Source organism: Acinonyx jubatus, chromosome E4, assembly GCF_027475565.1.
Source record: "Acinonyx jubatus isolate Ajub_Pintada_27869175 chromosome E4, VMU_Ajub_asm_v1.0, whole genome shotgun sequence".
In the NCBI taxonomy this organism is placed as follows: domain Eukaryota; kingdom Metazoa; phylum Chordata; class Mammalia; order Carnivora; family Felidae; genus Acinonyx; species Acinonyx jubatus.
The window spans coordinates 28,464,218-28,479,678 of NC_069395.1; the positions used below are offsets into that span (position 1 = coordinate 28,464,218).

General features: G+C 51.5%; 1 protein-coding gene across 9 annotated transcripts in view; it reads right to left on the reverse strand.

Moving 5' to 3' along the window:
* The window catches only part of NAV1 (neuron navigator 1), a 243,441-nt gene that overhangs the window by 87,978 nt on the left and 140,002 nt on the right, over positions 1 to 15,461 (reverse strand). For all 9 annotated transcript variants that reach the window (XM_053208821.1, XM_053208822.1, XM_053208823.1 and 6 more), the window contains one exon: positions 4,121 to 4,223. In XM_053208821.1, the coding sequence (XP_053064796.1) occupies positions 4,121 to 4,223 (103 nt within the window). The remainder of the gene's footprint in view (positions 1 to 4,120; positions 4,224 to 15,461) is intronic.

Sequence of the window (15,461 nt, forward strand, 5' to 3'; positions counted from 1 at the left end):
AACTGATAATCCCGCCCAGCCCGGCCCAAATCAACCATAGGTAAGGTCTCAGCGGCTCGGCCTAGCTAAAACCATGCAGGGCTGAGTTAACCAAAATAGGATCTTTAGGCCGAGAAAGCCAGGCAGCTAAGGCAGTCTGTGGCTGGACATGGGTTACGCAAAGCACAGGAATCTTCACTCCGTGAGCACATCTATTTCTTAGCCACTTCAGGGGTTAAGGTATGAATGAGGTATGAATGAACTTTTGTAAAGTTCCTGGAAAAAAAGATCCTCCCAAACTGTCTCTACCAACCCTGAGAAAACAAGGGGTTATTTTTTGATCAACAGAATAGGAGGAGCCCAAAAAATTAAAAATAGAACTACCCTACACTCGGCAATTGCACTACTAGGTATTTATCCAAGGGATACAGGTGTGCTGTTTCGAAGGGACACATGCACCCCCATGTTTATAGCAGCACTATCAACAGTAGCCAAAGTATGGAAAGAGCCCAAATGTCCATCGACGGATGAACGGATAAAGAAGATGTGGTATATATATACAATGGAGTATTACTTGGCAATCAGAAAGAATGAAATCTTGCCATTTGCAACTACGGGGATGGAACTAGAGTGTCTCATGCTAAGCGAAATTAGTCAAAGAAAAATATCATACGACTTCACTCATATGTGGAATTTAAGGTACAAAACTGATGAACATAAGGGAAGGGAAGCAAAAATAATACAAAAACAGAGAGGGGGACAAAACAAGAGACTCTTAAATAAGGAGAACAAACTGAGAGTTGCTGGAGGGATTGTGGGTGGCGGGATGGGCTAAGTGGGCAAGGGGCATTAAGGAGGACACTTGTCGGGATGAGCACCGGGTGTCATATGTAGGGGATCAATTACTAGATGCTACTCCCGAAATCATTATTGCACTATATGCTAACAAACTTGGATGTAAATTAAAAAAATTAAAGAAGAACAGGAGAAGCCAAATGACCCTTGAACCTGAGCATGCTGGTGGTCCCCACAGAAGTCCTGTGGACAAGGCTGGGGGAACCCTGGCTGGGCAGGGCGATCGGTGACTGCTGATTCTGGCCCTTTCAGGGGCTTCCTGACCTGGTCCACACCCAACTTCTCCCCTCCGGGCCCTCCTTTGTGTTCTATGTGCGCTTTGTCATACGCTGCGTTATTTCTGTTTCTAATTACTGTGGACCTCAGAGAGAGTGGAAGTTCCCTGAAGGAGACTGTGGGCCTGTGCGACTCTGTCTGCCTTGCTCACCGCTGTGTTGCTGCACTTTGCACAGGGCCTGGCATGTACTGGGTACACGCACAAGGACAAATCGATGAGGAACAAACCCAAGATGTGTTGAGTTGAAGAGCAGGGAGGCTCTTGTCGTAAGACTCAGTACAGGGATTCACGCAGTAAGTGTTTAATAAAAACAAACTGACCGTGACAATGAGATGAGGAGGGGAACGAAAGGGATGATGATGATGACCATGGTGACAGGGCGCTGGAGAGCTCCAGGACAGCCAGTTTTCATAGTCAGTCTACACCATGGTAATACAATTAGTGAGGAGTGTGGGTCATGCTCAGCATATACACTCCTCAGTTCTATTCCTGGCCTACTCCTGTTTAGCTCTGTGCACTCAAACTGCCTCTTCATCTATTTCACTGCTCTTTTCTATCCCCCAAACACATCTCCAGACATCTCTAAGTCAGTGGGGGGAGGATTCTAGCTTAAAATTTCAGTTCTTGACTTCCAGCCCTGCATCCAGCCCTTCAGTCTTGCTTCTCTCTCTCTCTCTCTCTCTCTCTCTGGGGTTGGGAGAACGGCAGTCCTGGAGCAGAGAGAGAGTTTCATTTCCTCTCCAGCCCCAGCCCCCTGACCCAGACACTCTCCCTGTTGGGGAAACGAGCCAGTAGAAATAGAGGAAGCAGGACAGAAATAAAGATTTCTGAAAAAGGAATTGAATCTAGCGTTAGCCTGTAAGTTCCAGAGTGAAAATGACCTTGCTGAAAGCACTCACTGGATGGTAAGCTCCTCATCAAGTATAAAGCCTGTGTTTGTTCTGGGGTTTGGTGCCCAGCACTGTGCCTGGCATGGATTCTAAGCTTGCTGGACACAGAACCCACCCTAATCAGCCTGTGTGACTCTGGCAAGGGACCCCCCTCTCCCCAGCCTCGCCTGCTGCTTCTCTAACCCAGAGGATATGAAAATATCCTGTCTACCCCCAGGGCTGAGGGAAGTGCGGATTGATGGAGAGCACTTTAAAAAGTAAAAGAGCCATAAAAACTCAAGGAATCATTGTTTTGGCTATCAAAGTGTGGAATAGGGATAATATAAACCAAAGGCTAAGACAGGAAGTGGCTCTGGGTCCACAGTAAACAGCAAAACCAGCTTCAGCGCTCTTGGTTTTTTGTTTTTTGTTTTTTTTTCCATAAAGGGAGATAGTAGCCAGAGGCCTGAGGCTCTCCCCCTCAAACCAGTCAGCTTTATGCAAAAGGTTTTCAGCCTCACTCTCCTCTACCCCAAACAGAAAGCAAAAAGAGAGGTCAGGCTGTCCTGCTTAACTGGCTGGCTGCTTCGAGTCAGTGGCACCGGGACACTGAAGCTGCTTCTTCTAGCCTTCCCCTGTGGCTGAGTCATTTGGGGTGGGACCCTCTCAGCAATGAAACACTTTCTGCCTTCTTTGGCACGGAGCTGGCATGTGATTTGGTGCTGAGAGCCGTTCTAACAACTTCTCTGGATGGGGGAAGGAGGAACGTTCAAAATTTTATCCACTGGGTCCCTGAACTGGTGAGCCAAGCTGAGCCCGGCCCCTGTGCCACTGGGTCCTGTTCGGGGCTTTGAGGGATAGAGTCAAATATAAGGGGGCCTGAGCCCCAGGGCCTCTAGGAGCCCCACCTTGCACTCTTTTCCTCAGATGTCCTGACTACATCCCTTTCAGTAGTCTGGGTTCTGCTTGCCTAACCCCATAGAGTAGAGGCTTTGATTTAGCATTTAAAATATTTCAGTTATCTGGGAACAAAGAGCTGAATGTCCAATATGAAGGCTAGGATGGACTAGGCAGAAGAAGAGTGGAGGGAGGGAGAGGGGTGTTCTTAAGTAGAAGAACTAGAGCCAATGGGTGAAAGCTGCTGAGGCCTGATTTCAGTTCCACTTCCTAGTCATGGCAATCCCACAGCACACTGAGATGACTGACAGGTAATGAGTTCCCTGTCGTTGGAGGTATGTAAATTTAGTCTGGCTACCACTTGGCCACACACTTAGGCTAAGAAAAGCCCCTATCCTATTGTCTTTCTGTCCCAACTTTGCTCTCATTTTCCAACCCCAGGAGATGGGGAGGAACCAATCTCCAGTCCAACTGGAGAGGTCACCTAATCCCTCTCAGCCTTCCTGCTCCACACCCCCCGTGATTTCCCAATCCTGGCCATCTGCTCCCTTTCTTTCTACCCCCAGAGTGTAGCCTGGCCCTCTATCCCCCTTGGAGCTGACAGCATGAGCTCATCTGGGCAGCCCAAGGAGGCAGTGGGGGGAAATTCTGAGTCATGGCACAGGCTGTGGCCAGCATGCCACTCCAGGAAGAGGTTCCACGGGAGGGATAAGTGCCCCGCGCCGCTGGAGGCAGCAGGGTCTCTACAGGGTGGGGTGGAGGGGCACATCCCATGGCATGGATCTGGATGACATGGAGGCCGGGCACCCAGGCCTCCCTCAGCCACTGTCTGAAGAGGCAAGAGGGCGCCTGACAGAAGATTGACAAGATGCTGGAAGCTGGGACAGGCAGGATCCCAGAATCCTCTTAACAACAGACGCTTCGGAACAGGCAAGGGACAGCATTTGCAGCAAATGAGGAGGCTGACACCCAAGGAGGGAAAGTGGATATTGCAGGTCACACCCTGGGTCATGTGGTGGCTTGCGCTTCCCATCCCCCACTCTGGCGATTTTCACATTCATTGCCTGCAACGAATCTCACACTCAAGCACAAGCTGATGCCAGCCAAGCCAAGCTTCTCTCGCCAAGACGGCCGATTCTCCGCTCCCGCCGCACTGTGCCACGGCGCTCCGAAGCCCTGCCCTCCAGAGCGGGAGACAGAGACAGCAGCGGGGGGCACGGCCCCCTCCGCAGCTTGGACTTACCTGTGAGTCACCTGGGACCCTCGCAGGCTGGACATGGTCTCTTCCAGGTTCTGTCGAAGATCCAGGACGTTCTGCACTGTCCTCTTTCTCTGGGACTCTGGGTCTGGAGGGAGAAGAGCGCAGTTGGGTGAATGGAAAAGTTGCTGCTGAGAGCTGAGGGTGTCACGGAGTGGAGACTGATCATGTCCCCGGGACACCACTCCCCACGCTGTGCTGGTCACCCTGGGCACATGCCCTTGACCACCTGACGTCTCGACCCCGGAAGGGGGCTGTAGGCATGGGGCCTTCTGTGTTGTGCACTCCTCCCAGACCCCCTGAGGAATGGCTTCTGCTGGCTCCACTTTGGGGAGGCCCTGCTTCTCACAGCTGAGGTCCTGGGCAAGGTTCCCATGGCTGAGGTCACGTGGAACGTCTGCCCGAAACCCCATCTCTAGTGACGTGTTGGTAAATGTTTAACAATTGGCTCTTGGAGGCCGGGACGCCCTGACTTGGAGCGCTTGCCACTATCTGTGGTGTAAATACTCCTCCCGTGGCCCTTTTAAGCTACCAACGTGATGTCACTGACTGCAGGGTTAGGAAGAGATGCTACTAATTGGCTCTGGGGAGCTGGGACGAGCCAGCTTCAGCATATCACACTCCCGGAGCCCCGAGCACTGACGGGGAATGTCTGGAGTTGTTCTCTGGGGTCCAGGAGAGCCAGTGCAGATAGAGCGCTTGTCTACAAGTGAGGCAGCTGGAGGGCATGGGCAGTCATTCCCAAGAGCGTGGACTGAACTCTGGGCAACTCAGACCCCAGACAACGGTGCAATCCCGAGTGGGGAGGATGTATGGGTGTGGCTGCCACCCTCAGGATCCTAAATGAGCAGGGGTCATTTTATCTAACCTTGATTTCCAGGCATAATATTAACACGGACAGATGAGAAGAATCTACAAAGAACAAACAAATTTATCCCATCTCCTTTCCAGGGTGAAAATAACATTCAAAAGACCAAGGGGTGCCGAGCATGAAGAACTCAAAGAACTTTCTCCATCCTTCTATCAATCCATCCAGTAAATCTTCATCAAACACATACTTTGTGCCAGGTACCACAGCAGGCCCTGAGGACACCAAAGTGAAGAGGTCCTGTCCCTGTCCCATGGTTTGTCTTAGACTTTGGGATCCAATGTCACTGAATGGAAGCAAATCCCCCAATGCCTCCCTGAAAGACAACGTACGGAGAGTCAAAGACCTACAGAGAGATGATGGCAAAGCAATGGAGAAAACCCAAGAATCCTCATTCTCAGGCTACTTCCCTTTTCCCTCCAAACCCTCCGCGGTCCTCTCCTGGTCAAACTGCCCTCTCGATCCCTTCCCGACCCACAGACTCAGCATGGGTATGAGATTCCTTTTGCTGCCAAGGGGAATGTTTCTGAATCCCTTCAGGAGGCACTTCTTCCCCCAGGAATGAGCTCAGGCTGGCTGGTAGACAGCTGCTCCGTCTTGTCAGCCGAGGGGAGGCTGGGGAGGGTGGGTAGGACACCAGGCGGCACCTTTTCTGAGAACCAGCTCCACATCCAGACCCAAGTACCTCTCCTCTCCTCTCCCTAGGGGAGCCTATGGGAGGCCGCTGCAGCTGCTGGTAGGATCACTCAGGGTCAACATCATGTATCCACCCTCCATGCTGATGGCAAGAAGGGACAAATGGCAGGCCTCCATGCTCTGAGCTCTGTCCCCAGCCTTGTCGTCACTTCTGAGGTTGCCAATGCCTATTTATCCTGGCAATGTCACCTTGTGAGCTGCTCCATGGCTTTAACTGATGGCTTGGCATGGAACACAGACAGGATCAGAATGTGTATACGTATATTTTTAACGCTTGGTTCCCAAATGCCTGTGTGGGGACCAAGAACATTGCGCCAAGATGTGGGTTTCTGGGCCAGGGCAATTCTTTCTATGGGTTTGGCAGAGATGAGGGAAAGGCATGCATAACTCCAAGGGGTGTGCGGTCTCAAAGAGGAAGGTGACCAAGAGTTACTCAGAGACTTGTGTGTGTGCCAGATGAATCCTTACATTCACGGGAGATTTGTGCTATCATCCCCATTTTACAGATGGGAAAACTGAGACTCCAAAAGATGAAAGAAACTGCCCAAGGACACACACCGTAGCACGTAGGACAGAGCAGAGTTGAGCCCAGGAAGAAACTGCCATTTCTCATTATGTATCACCGGGCATTTCTGCACCATTACTCTCAATCACAGTGATGGCACATAGTAGGTGCTCAATGGACACTTGAAGAATAGATGGATGCTACCACCAAAAACATTGTCAAGTACATTTAAAAAAGAATGGATAGATACATGTCCCTTTAGGAAGTTGTCTTTTTTTTTTTTTTTTTTAAAGGAAAAATATTTAATCCACATTGTAGCCGGCCCCAGGACGGTCACTCTGTATTCCTTAATGCTCCAGGCCCTGGGGCATGGCGGGTATGGGTGTGTGAATCTGGATCTTAATGCTCTAGTAGTGACAGAAAGGGAGACCCTTTCCTACTTCCTACTTCTCACTGCCCCGATCACAGTGCCTTCTTCCCCTGTATCTCTTCCCTCAAAGGCGCCCCTAGCCCCCTACCTCATTTCCACAGCAGTAGAGCAAGGTGGGGATACCCCAAAGTCTCACAGACTTGCCGAAAATTAGAGCCACAAGAGTCCTTGGAAGTGACTCAATCCAACCTGGTCATAGGAGAGATGGGAGGCTGGGGTCCGGTGAAGGGGCAACTAGCTGGAGGTCAGAGAGAGAGATTAATGGAAGATCTGGCATCAGGTCTCCCTGCACTGTAGGCTAGGGGCATACACAGGAGGAGTCCGGGTTAGAACCTGATTTGTTGGAGGGTGACCTGGACCTGCCATGTGCTCCCAGGCCTGGATGGGTCCTGCAGAGGCTACACCCTGAAGCTCCCTCCGTGCCCCAGCACTGTCCCCTGGTGGCCATCTTGGGCATACCTCTCTACTTCTCAAAGGCTCAGCTCACGATGGCTCCTGAGAAGCCTGGCTATGCTCCGCATTTGTGGGTGACGGATACCTTCCTAGAGGTACAGCAGCAGCCCCACGATGAAAGGACTGACGTGCACGTAAAGGGAAGGCCTCTGGAGCTCAAGAGGCTGCAGAAACTTTGCCTAGGTTGGGGGGCAACTTGATGTTCATATCCATGACCCCAAAGCAAATCTTGACATATTCAATCTAACAATATGAATAAAGTTGCGTTGGCAGAAGAATCCACCCCATCCCTCATCCTTGCTCACTCCTAACCTTCACTCCATCCACCTCTGACCCCCATCCCATAAAGAGGCTTCACCCCTTTCTCCCCATCTCCCATGAGGATCAGAGATGGGGGAAGGTATCTGAGGCACACACTATATTTTGTGATGATAACCGCAAAGCTTGATGGTTTGTTTTATTGGATAAGTCTTGGTGCCTCAGAGGTCGCCTCCATGTGTCTTTGTCAAATGTTTGATCTGGGCATGGGGCAGGCACAGGGGACACAACAGAGTACAGACATGGCAGAGAGGGAGGGCCCGGTAGCTCCTCTCCTCCCCTCAGTGTCCCTCTGTGTGGGATGCACTCAGGACACTCCCAGCCTATGCGGCATTTTTGTGCAGATGAGAAAAAGGCATTCTCAGGTCAACTCCGCTAGGGTCCTGCTTTTGCTGAGGGCCATGGTGTGGCCAGCAGAACACCCCTTTCGCTTCCCTTGAACACTGTGATCAGAGCACCTCTCGCAGCCCTACTCTAAGAGTCTGGGATGCTCACTCTTAGCTGCTACAGAATAGGGTCCTGCTGCAAGAATGGTGTGTGTGTGTGTGTGTGTGTGTGTGTGTGTGTGAAGCAGGGTTGGACAAAGGCCACGCAGGGCTCCTGCAGCTCTGGGTTGACAAGGAGGTCTACGAGGGGAGCTCATGAGGTTGTCCTGGGCCACTGCTCCAAGCCTTTCCCTGCAAAAAGAGTGTGTGCGCTCCTCTGGCTCAGGAGAGAGCAACAGTCTCCCCCAACCCAGCCATCACCATGGTAACTCACAGCTGCCACAAACACTGGGCATTGCAGGGTAGGATGGTGTTTCTACACACTGCTGCCTCTTATACAAAACCAGAGAGCACAGTTTGTCATGAGTCTTTGGGCCAAAGCACCGGCAATCAAATAAACCTGACACATAGGTGCACGCACACGCAAATGCACGTAATGCCAGTTGCCGAATGCTTACCTCACGGCAGGCATGAACCTGAGTGCTTTCCCTGTTTGTCTGACTCCAAAGCTCCTGTTCTTTCCACTGCAATACGGGGCCTCGAGACACACACACACACACACACACACACACACAAACCTACTTGTGGTCCGGCCAGCAGTTTGTGGGAACCCTCACATTCGAAGCACACACGTGCAGGTTTGCAATTCTGCAGACATTCGCACGGAGAGATTTATGTGCCCCTGTCTGTCTTCCATTGTAGGTGAGGAAGGCAAGAGATGAAAACAGTTGCACAGGGGTCGTTTATCTGGAGAAGGGATGGATGGCGCACCGGGAGGAGGCACTGTGCGTGTGATGGTAAATCAGGAAAACAAGCTTCCCCAAGAAGGCAAGACTATGAACTTGAACGAGACTGTGAACTGACCAAGAAATGGACACACCGGGGCAAGAACAGACAGGGTGGTGTAGTAGCAAGAATATAGCCCTTAGAGTCAGAAAGACTGGAGTTCAGGTCCTGCACTGCGCTTTCCCAGCGGGTCTGACCTTGAACAGGGCATCCCAGCTTGCTGCACTTCTCTCCTCTGTAAAGCTGGGAGAATAGGGGTGCCTCCCTGGGAGGGTTGCTATGAGAGTGAAAGTGCTAATTCACGTAAAGTGCTCTGCACGTAAAGTGCTTGGCACACAGTATTTGTCAGAAGGTGTAAAGGGGGCAGGTGAGCAAAGGGCACACGCTCCCACTGGGGCTGCAGCTGGGTTCTTGGTCCTTCCATTTGCAGGTGGGTGGTGCTGTCCCCGCGGCTCAGGTGAACCCTCCTGCCTCCTCTGGGCCCTTGCTCTGGCTGGGGGAGGCCCTCATACTTGGAGGTAGGCGGCGGATGATGTGGCAACAAAACGCTGTCCCTGAGTCATCGGGCCCGATGACAGCCCTGCACCGTAGCTATGTTACATCTTCAACTCCCGCTCCCCTGGAGCCCGTCTCAGCCATGGGAGATGCTGGGTCTCAGTGGCCTTCTCTGGCCACCAGTCTGAAATCTGATGTAGTAATGAATGGGGGCCTCCAATGCTGGGTAATAACCCCACCAGATCTAGGGAGGTGCAGGGAGGAGGAGGAGGGATGCCAGGGGATCCATCACCCAGCAGTCAAATTTACCCAGGTGCGGTACAATTTTAATTATTGGCTGACGATTAAGTAAACTCACTGCTGAAATCTTAATTACTTCCACCAGTGTTTCAGAAACCGCATTAGTAGTTTAGCCCAGGGCAGAGGACTGGGTTCGTGTCTGACTTCTGCACTGGCTTTTGCTGTGAGTGGCTGGGCTCAGTGAGAAACAGCAGGAGAAATGGAGGCGACTCAAGAGGAAGAACGTTTTCAAGCTATGGCATTTCAGAGCTCGGAAGAATCATCTGCCCTCTCACTTTATAGATGGGGGGAAAACAACACATCACTCGGGCCCAGAGAGGGGTAAGACTTGTCCAGAGTCACCCAGGTTGCGAACGTCAGGGCAGGTGCGTTCTTGGCCCGGGGCTCTTTGTACCTGAGCACTGTGTCTTCTCCCTGGGCTGTGGGCTAGGAGTGAGAGGCAAGGACATGTGTCACCAGAGGGGGTGATCGAAATGTAAATTACGGTTTGGGATGTTCTGGAATAGATCCACTTAGATATCCAGGCTAGACTAAATGACCTGGGAGATTTTTGTGTTTTACCACATCACAACTAGTATTTGTGGATGACATTTTGTGTTTCTAATGAGTCAAATAGCTTTGGGAGGTGGAATCACTTTTATTTTTCTCCTCTACTCAAGGACACGCACCTTCAAAGTCCATCCATGGCAGGTGATGAAGGCCCACCTCGGGGCCGTCCTTCGTCTGCCAGGTCTCAACCCACTGCTCAGAGCTTGCACTACGTGGTTCTTGCAGCCAGCAACCTTGCACTGGATTGACTGCTATCTTGGAAGGAGTCTTGGAGGGTTCAGTCCTGCGGGGTGGCCTTGAGCAGGCACTGAAACCGGTAGGTGACCCAGGACCAAACTCCCCCGAGTTCAGGCAGAGCAAGAGACTTCTCCCTACAATCCCATCTCCTCCCGCCACCCCTGTCCTCACCTTCTGATGACCCCAGAGGCCCTAGAACGAACACTGGGTGGGCCTCCATGCAAGAGGCACCCCCATCCATGGAGCACGCAGGCGGGGGACGATTTGTTCTGCTACCAATTCTGTCATTTCACTTATCCCCCCACGTACGTCACAATATTGTCAGAGGTGGTTGTCACAGAATCCTGCAGCATGACAAATGACACACATCTGGTTGGTGAGTGCTCCTGCTCCCTAGAGGAGCTCTGGGGGCACTTCATCCTTGCTCCAGAGAATCCTGAACCCTTCCAACCAGTGTGTGAACTGAACTGAGCCAAGTGTACATGGCCCTACAACTAGGTGCTGCACGGGGCAAAATACCTAGAAAGAGCCAGGACTAAAGAAATAACACATTGGCCACATGGATGTGAGGCGAGGAAGGGAAAACTAGGAGATGGAAGCAAAACCTGGGGCCAGAGACAGGGGCAAGCGTGGTCACTCCTGGCCCGGGACTGCCAGGCAGGTGTCTCTAGATCACCTAGTGTTTCCATTTTGATTGAGTCACAAGGCATGGGTCAGAGAGCCTCGGCAATGTGTCTCCACTGGGCACTGGGCTAAGAGGAAGGGTGAGGCAGGGGGTGTTGGGGAGGAAAGCAACAGGCAGACTTCTGGCTTGCCCTTCCTAAGGGCACATGCTAATTAGCTGTGAGGTCTTGGGTAAATGACTTCCCTTCTTTGGGTCTCAGTTTCCCTACGTATAAAATAAGGGAGTTGGTGTAGGGGTTACCCACGGCCTCTAACCAACTCTGACTGTCCGGCCCTACAGCTCTGTAGTGAACCCCACACAAGCATCTTTTCTCCCAGCATCTTGTGAACCCCCCACAAGTATCTTGTGAACCTCACACAAGCATCTTTTCTCCCAGAATGTGTTAAAGATCAAGTGTAAGAGTGTCACCCCTGGAGATTATGATTTAACAGGCTGAGAGGGGGCCAGGAATCCGCATCTTTGCAAGCCCCAGTGTGGACGATATGATACAGGAAGTTATATTTTGAGAAATTCTGACATCTTGGTGCACACCACCAGAACAGTATGTCTATCACAAAATGGGGGCTGATTTCCCGATGCCAGGCCACTGGGCTGTGTTCTGGGCCTTCAGACCAAGTCTACTCCCTGGGCACTTGGGCACACACCCACTGTTCTCCGGGAAAGCCCACTGCTCCATCTCCAGGCTTCGGATAAGAGGAGGCATTTATGTCCTGCTCCTCCCAGGATGCCAGCCGCAGTCCAGCCCCTGCCAGGTTCGCTGCTGCTGAGGAGGGCCACAAGGGGGCGCTGCCGGTCCTCAGCCGGCCTTGGCCTTGCTGCTGCCGCAGTGCTGCAACACGGGCAGCTGTCTTGCTCTCAGGCTTGCAAGCAGCTACTAGAAGGGTCCTCTTCCCTCTGCATTCTGCTTAGTACACCTCCTTTCCTCCCAGGCTCTGCACTCCCGGGGCTGGCATCCTTCCCCTGACTATCATCCTTGAAGAAGAGCCAAGAGTTTGCAGCACCTACTTTGGGGGGCCCTGTCTTGCTCATGGGGAGAGTGAGCAGTGCTTGGCTTCTGAGGGGAGTCAACTGGCCCTGGGCATGGGGGGTGGTGGGGTGGGGAGGGGTTCCGGGGATCTCTGGGTTCCACTTGGCAAGCTCAGATCCAGGGCCAAAGTCTCAGAGAGACTCCAGCTGGCCTACATAGCGTTGCCAGTGGGAAGTAGATAAGGGTTCCGATCTGTGCTCTGGAGGTCTCGCTCTGCACCTCTGCAATGTCCCTGAGGCAGGAAGCTTGCCTGATGAGGAAGGAGATGAGTCACCCCCCTACACCCCCACCATGCCCAGCTTGGCCCTTTCTGGGGGGGAGAGTGGCAGCCTCCCTCTGTAGTGAGCGGGAGGGAGGAAGCGAGACAGAGGGCAGCCCCACAAGGCTGCCCGGGGCCAGGCCAGCTCAGCTTTGCTCAGCTGGTGAGCAGGTACAGTCTTTGGAAGTGAACTTGGAGAGTGAGCATTAAAGCTCCAAGGGAGAGAGCAATGCCGCCACAGCCACTTCTTCATACCTAGCACCAGATAATTGCCTTAGGTAAGCACTGCGGAGGGCAGTCAGCGGTGAGGGCTGTGGGAGCAGGAGTGACAGCCTGCCTGGATAGAGCCCTGTGGGGAAGGGGTGCTGGTTTCCTAATCCTGTCCTCTTCCCTTCCCCGCCACCACGTCCCTCCGCATGTTAGGTTATAGGATCAAGAGAGAGGATTCTCGACTATATTCAATCTTCTCTCATTTAAAGACCTGGGCTCCAGGCTCAGCTGGGAGGAAAGGCCTCCTGCAGAAAATGAACTGCCTGCCTCCGCAGGAGACGTGGTTCCCCCTTCCCTGACAGGCCCTGCCTCTCCTGCCCAGTGGACCTTGAGATTTACTGGCAATGTTTTCCATTAGTGATGCTGCCCAGACCCTACATGTGACACCCAGCTCCAGTGACGTTGCTGCTGCCGGGGAGCCGGGAATGGTTGTTACAGCCACAGTTTACACAGCAGAGAGATTGCCTGCAGGCAAAGCGAGGAGGGGAGAGGAGGCACGGGAAAGGGCTGGGGGCTGGGCCCAGGCATGCACAACAGCTGAAAGGTGTCCAGAGATTTCTGATTGTGAATTAGTAATATCAGTATTGGAGAACTCTCCTACAGCACCGCATGCCAGGCACTGGTCTAGAAGCTGGAGGTACATCAGCCCATTTAGTCTTCGTGATGACCCTCTGAGGCAGTCCAGCTATTACCCCAGTTCTACTGTTGAGAAAACCGAAGCCCAGAGAGGTTAAGTAAGCTGTTTAAGGTGATACAGCAGTAAATGGCGAAGCCAGAATTGGACCCAGATAATCTGATTCTAGAGCTGTACTGTACAATATTGTAGCCACTAGCCACAAATGGACATCTAGGCAGATACATAGATGTATCATTCACATTACATAACAATCACCCTTTTAAAGTACAATTCAATGGTTCTTAATTCATTTGCAAAAGTTGTACAACCATCACCACTATCTAATTCCAGAATGTTTTTATCACCCCCCCCCCCCCCAAAGGACCTCTATACCCATTAGCAATCACTCACCACCCTCCCCTTGCCCGGTCCCTGGCAACCACCCGTCTCTATTTTGCGTCTGTACAGAATGGCCAATTCTGGACATCTCTTATAATCATGAATATTGGTGGCTGTCAGGGGCTGGGGCAAGGGGAGAGTGGAGAGTGATTGCTAATGACTGGCTACTTAGTGCAATGTTGTCAACGTTCATTCAAGCTGTATCATGTATCACTACTTCATACCTTCTCATGGCTGAACAGTTTTCTACTGCTTGGATAGACCTTATTTTACTTATCCATTCATCATTTGATGGGCATTTGGGCCGTTCGCACTTTTTGCCTATTGTATGCATAAAGCTACTATGAGCATTCATATATGTCTTTATGTGGACATACATTTTCCTTTGTCTTGGATATATGCCCAGGAGTGCAACACTGGGTCATACGGTCATTCTATGGTTAACGTTCTTGAGGAACTACCAGGCCGTTTTCCAAAGTGGCTATCCTTGTGGCACCTGGCTGGTTCAGCTGGTGGAGCATGCGACTCTTGATCTAGGGGTTGTGAGTGTGAACCCCATGTTGGGTGTAGAGATTACTTAAAAATAAAATCTTAAAAGGCGCCTAGGTGGCTCAGGCAGTTAAGTGTCTGACTCTTGATTTTGGCTCCCGCCAAGATCTCCTGATTCATGAGATCGAGCTCCACATGGGGGCACTGTGCTGACAGCATGGAGACTGCTTGGGATTCTCCCTCTCCCTCTCTCCCTCCCTCTCTCTCTCTCTCTCTCTCTCGCCCTCTCAACTAGCACGCGTGCTCTCTCTCTCTTCCTCAAAATGAACAAATAAACTATAAAAAGCAACAACTACAACAAAAACCAAAAAACCAAAGTGGCTGCCCAATGCACATTCCCCCCAGCAGTGTGTGAGGGTTTTTATCTCTTCACATACTCCCCAACACATATGACTGTCCGTTTCGTTTTTTTTTTTTCTTACTATTATGGTCAAATAGTGCAAAGTGGTATCTTACCATACATTTAATTTGCGTTTCCCTAATGACTGATGATGTTGAGCATATTTTATGTTTAAATTAATTAAAATTAAATAAAATTTAAAATTCAGGGGAAGCCCAGGCGGCTCAGTCGGTTAACCGTCAGGCTCTTGGTTTCCGCTCAGGTCACGATCTTGCGGACTTCGTGGGTTCGAGCCCCGTGTCGGGCTCTGTGCTGGTAGCACAGAGCCTGATTGGGATTCATTCTCTCTCTCTCTCTCTCTCTCTCCCCCTCTCTCTGCCCCTCCCCCACTTGTCCTGTGTCTGTCTCTCTCAAATAAATAAACTTAAAAAAATAAAATAAAATTCAGTTCCTCAGTTGCACTAGCCACCTCATCACAGCTGGCTCGTAAGCCCTATAGCCCAGATAGAGGTCATTTCCATCGCCTCAGAAAGTTCTACTGGACAGCACTGCTAAAGCCCACTGGGCTTGGACTGGACTCACATCACCAGCTGTTTCTAGAAGGTGTTTGCCCTTGATGGAACTCTCAAGTCTGGCATCTCCATTCTACAGATGGGGCCCATCTGGAGGTTCATGTGCCCTGACGCTGGAGACCAGAGCAGGTCAGACAGAGACTTGCCAGAGCACTGATCTGAGTTAGTGGAGGAAGGCAGCCAGGAGCAAAGGTGAAGGTGTGCTTTGGCTATGTGCTCCTGTCACTTAGCTCCCCCAGATCTTTGACTTCACTTCCTTTTTTTTTTAAGTTTATTTATTTATTTTTGAGAGAGAGAGAAAGCACGATTGGGAGAGGGGCAGAGAGAGAGAGAGAGAGAGAGAGACTGAGAGAGAGAGAGAGAATCCCAAGCAGGCTCCATGCTGTCCGTGCACAGTCTGATGCGGGGCGTGAACCCACGAACCGTGAGATCATGACCTGAGCTGAAGTTGGACGCCTAACCACCTGAGCCACCCAGGTGCCCCTGA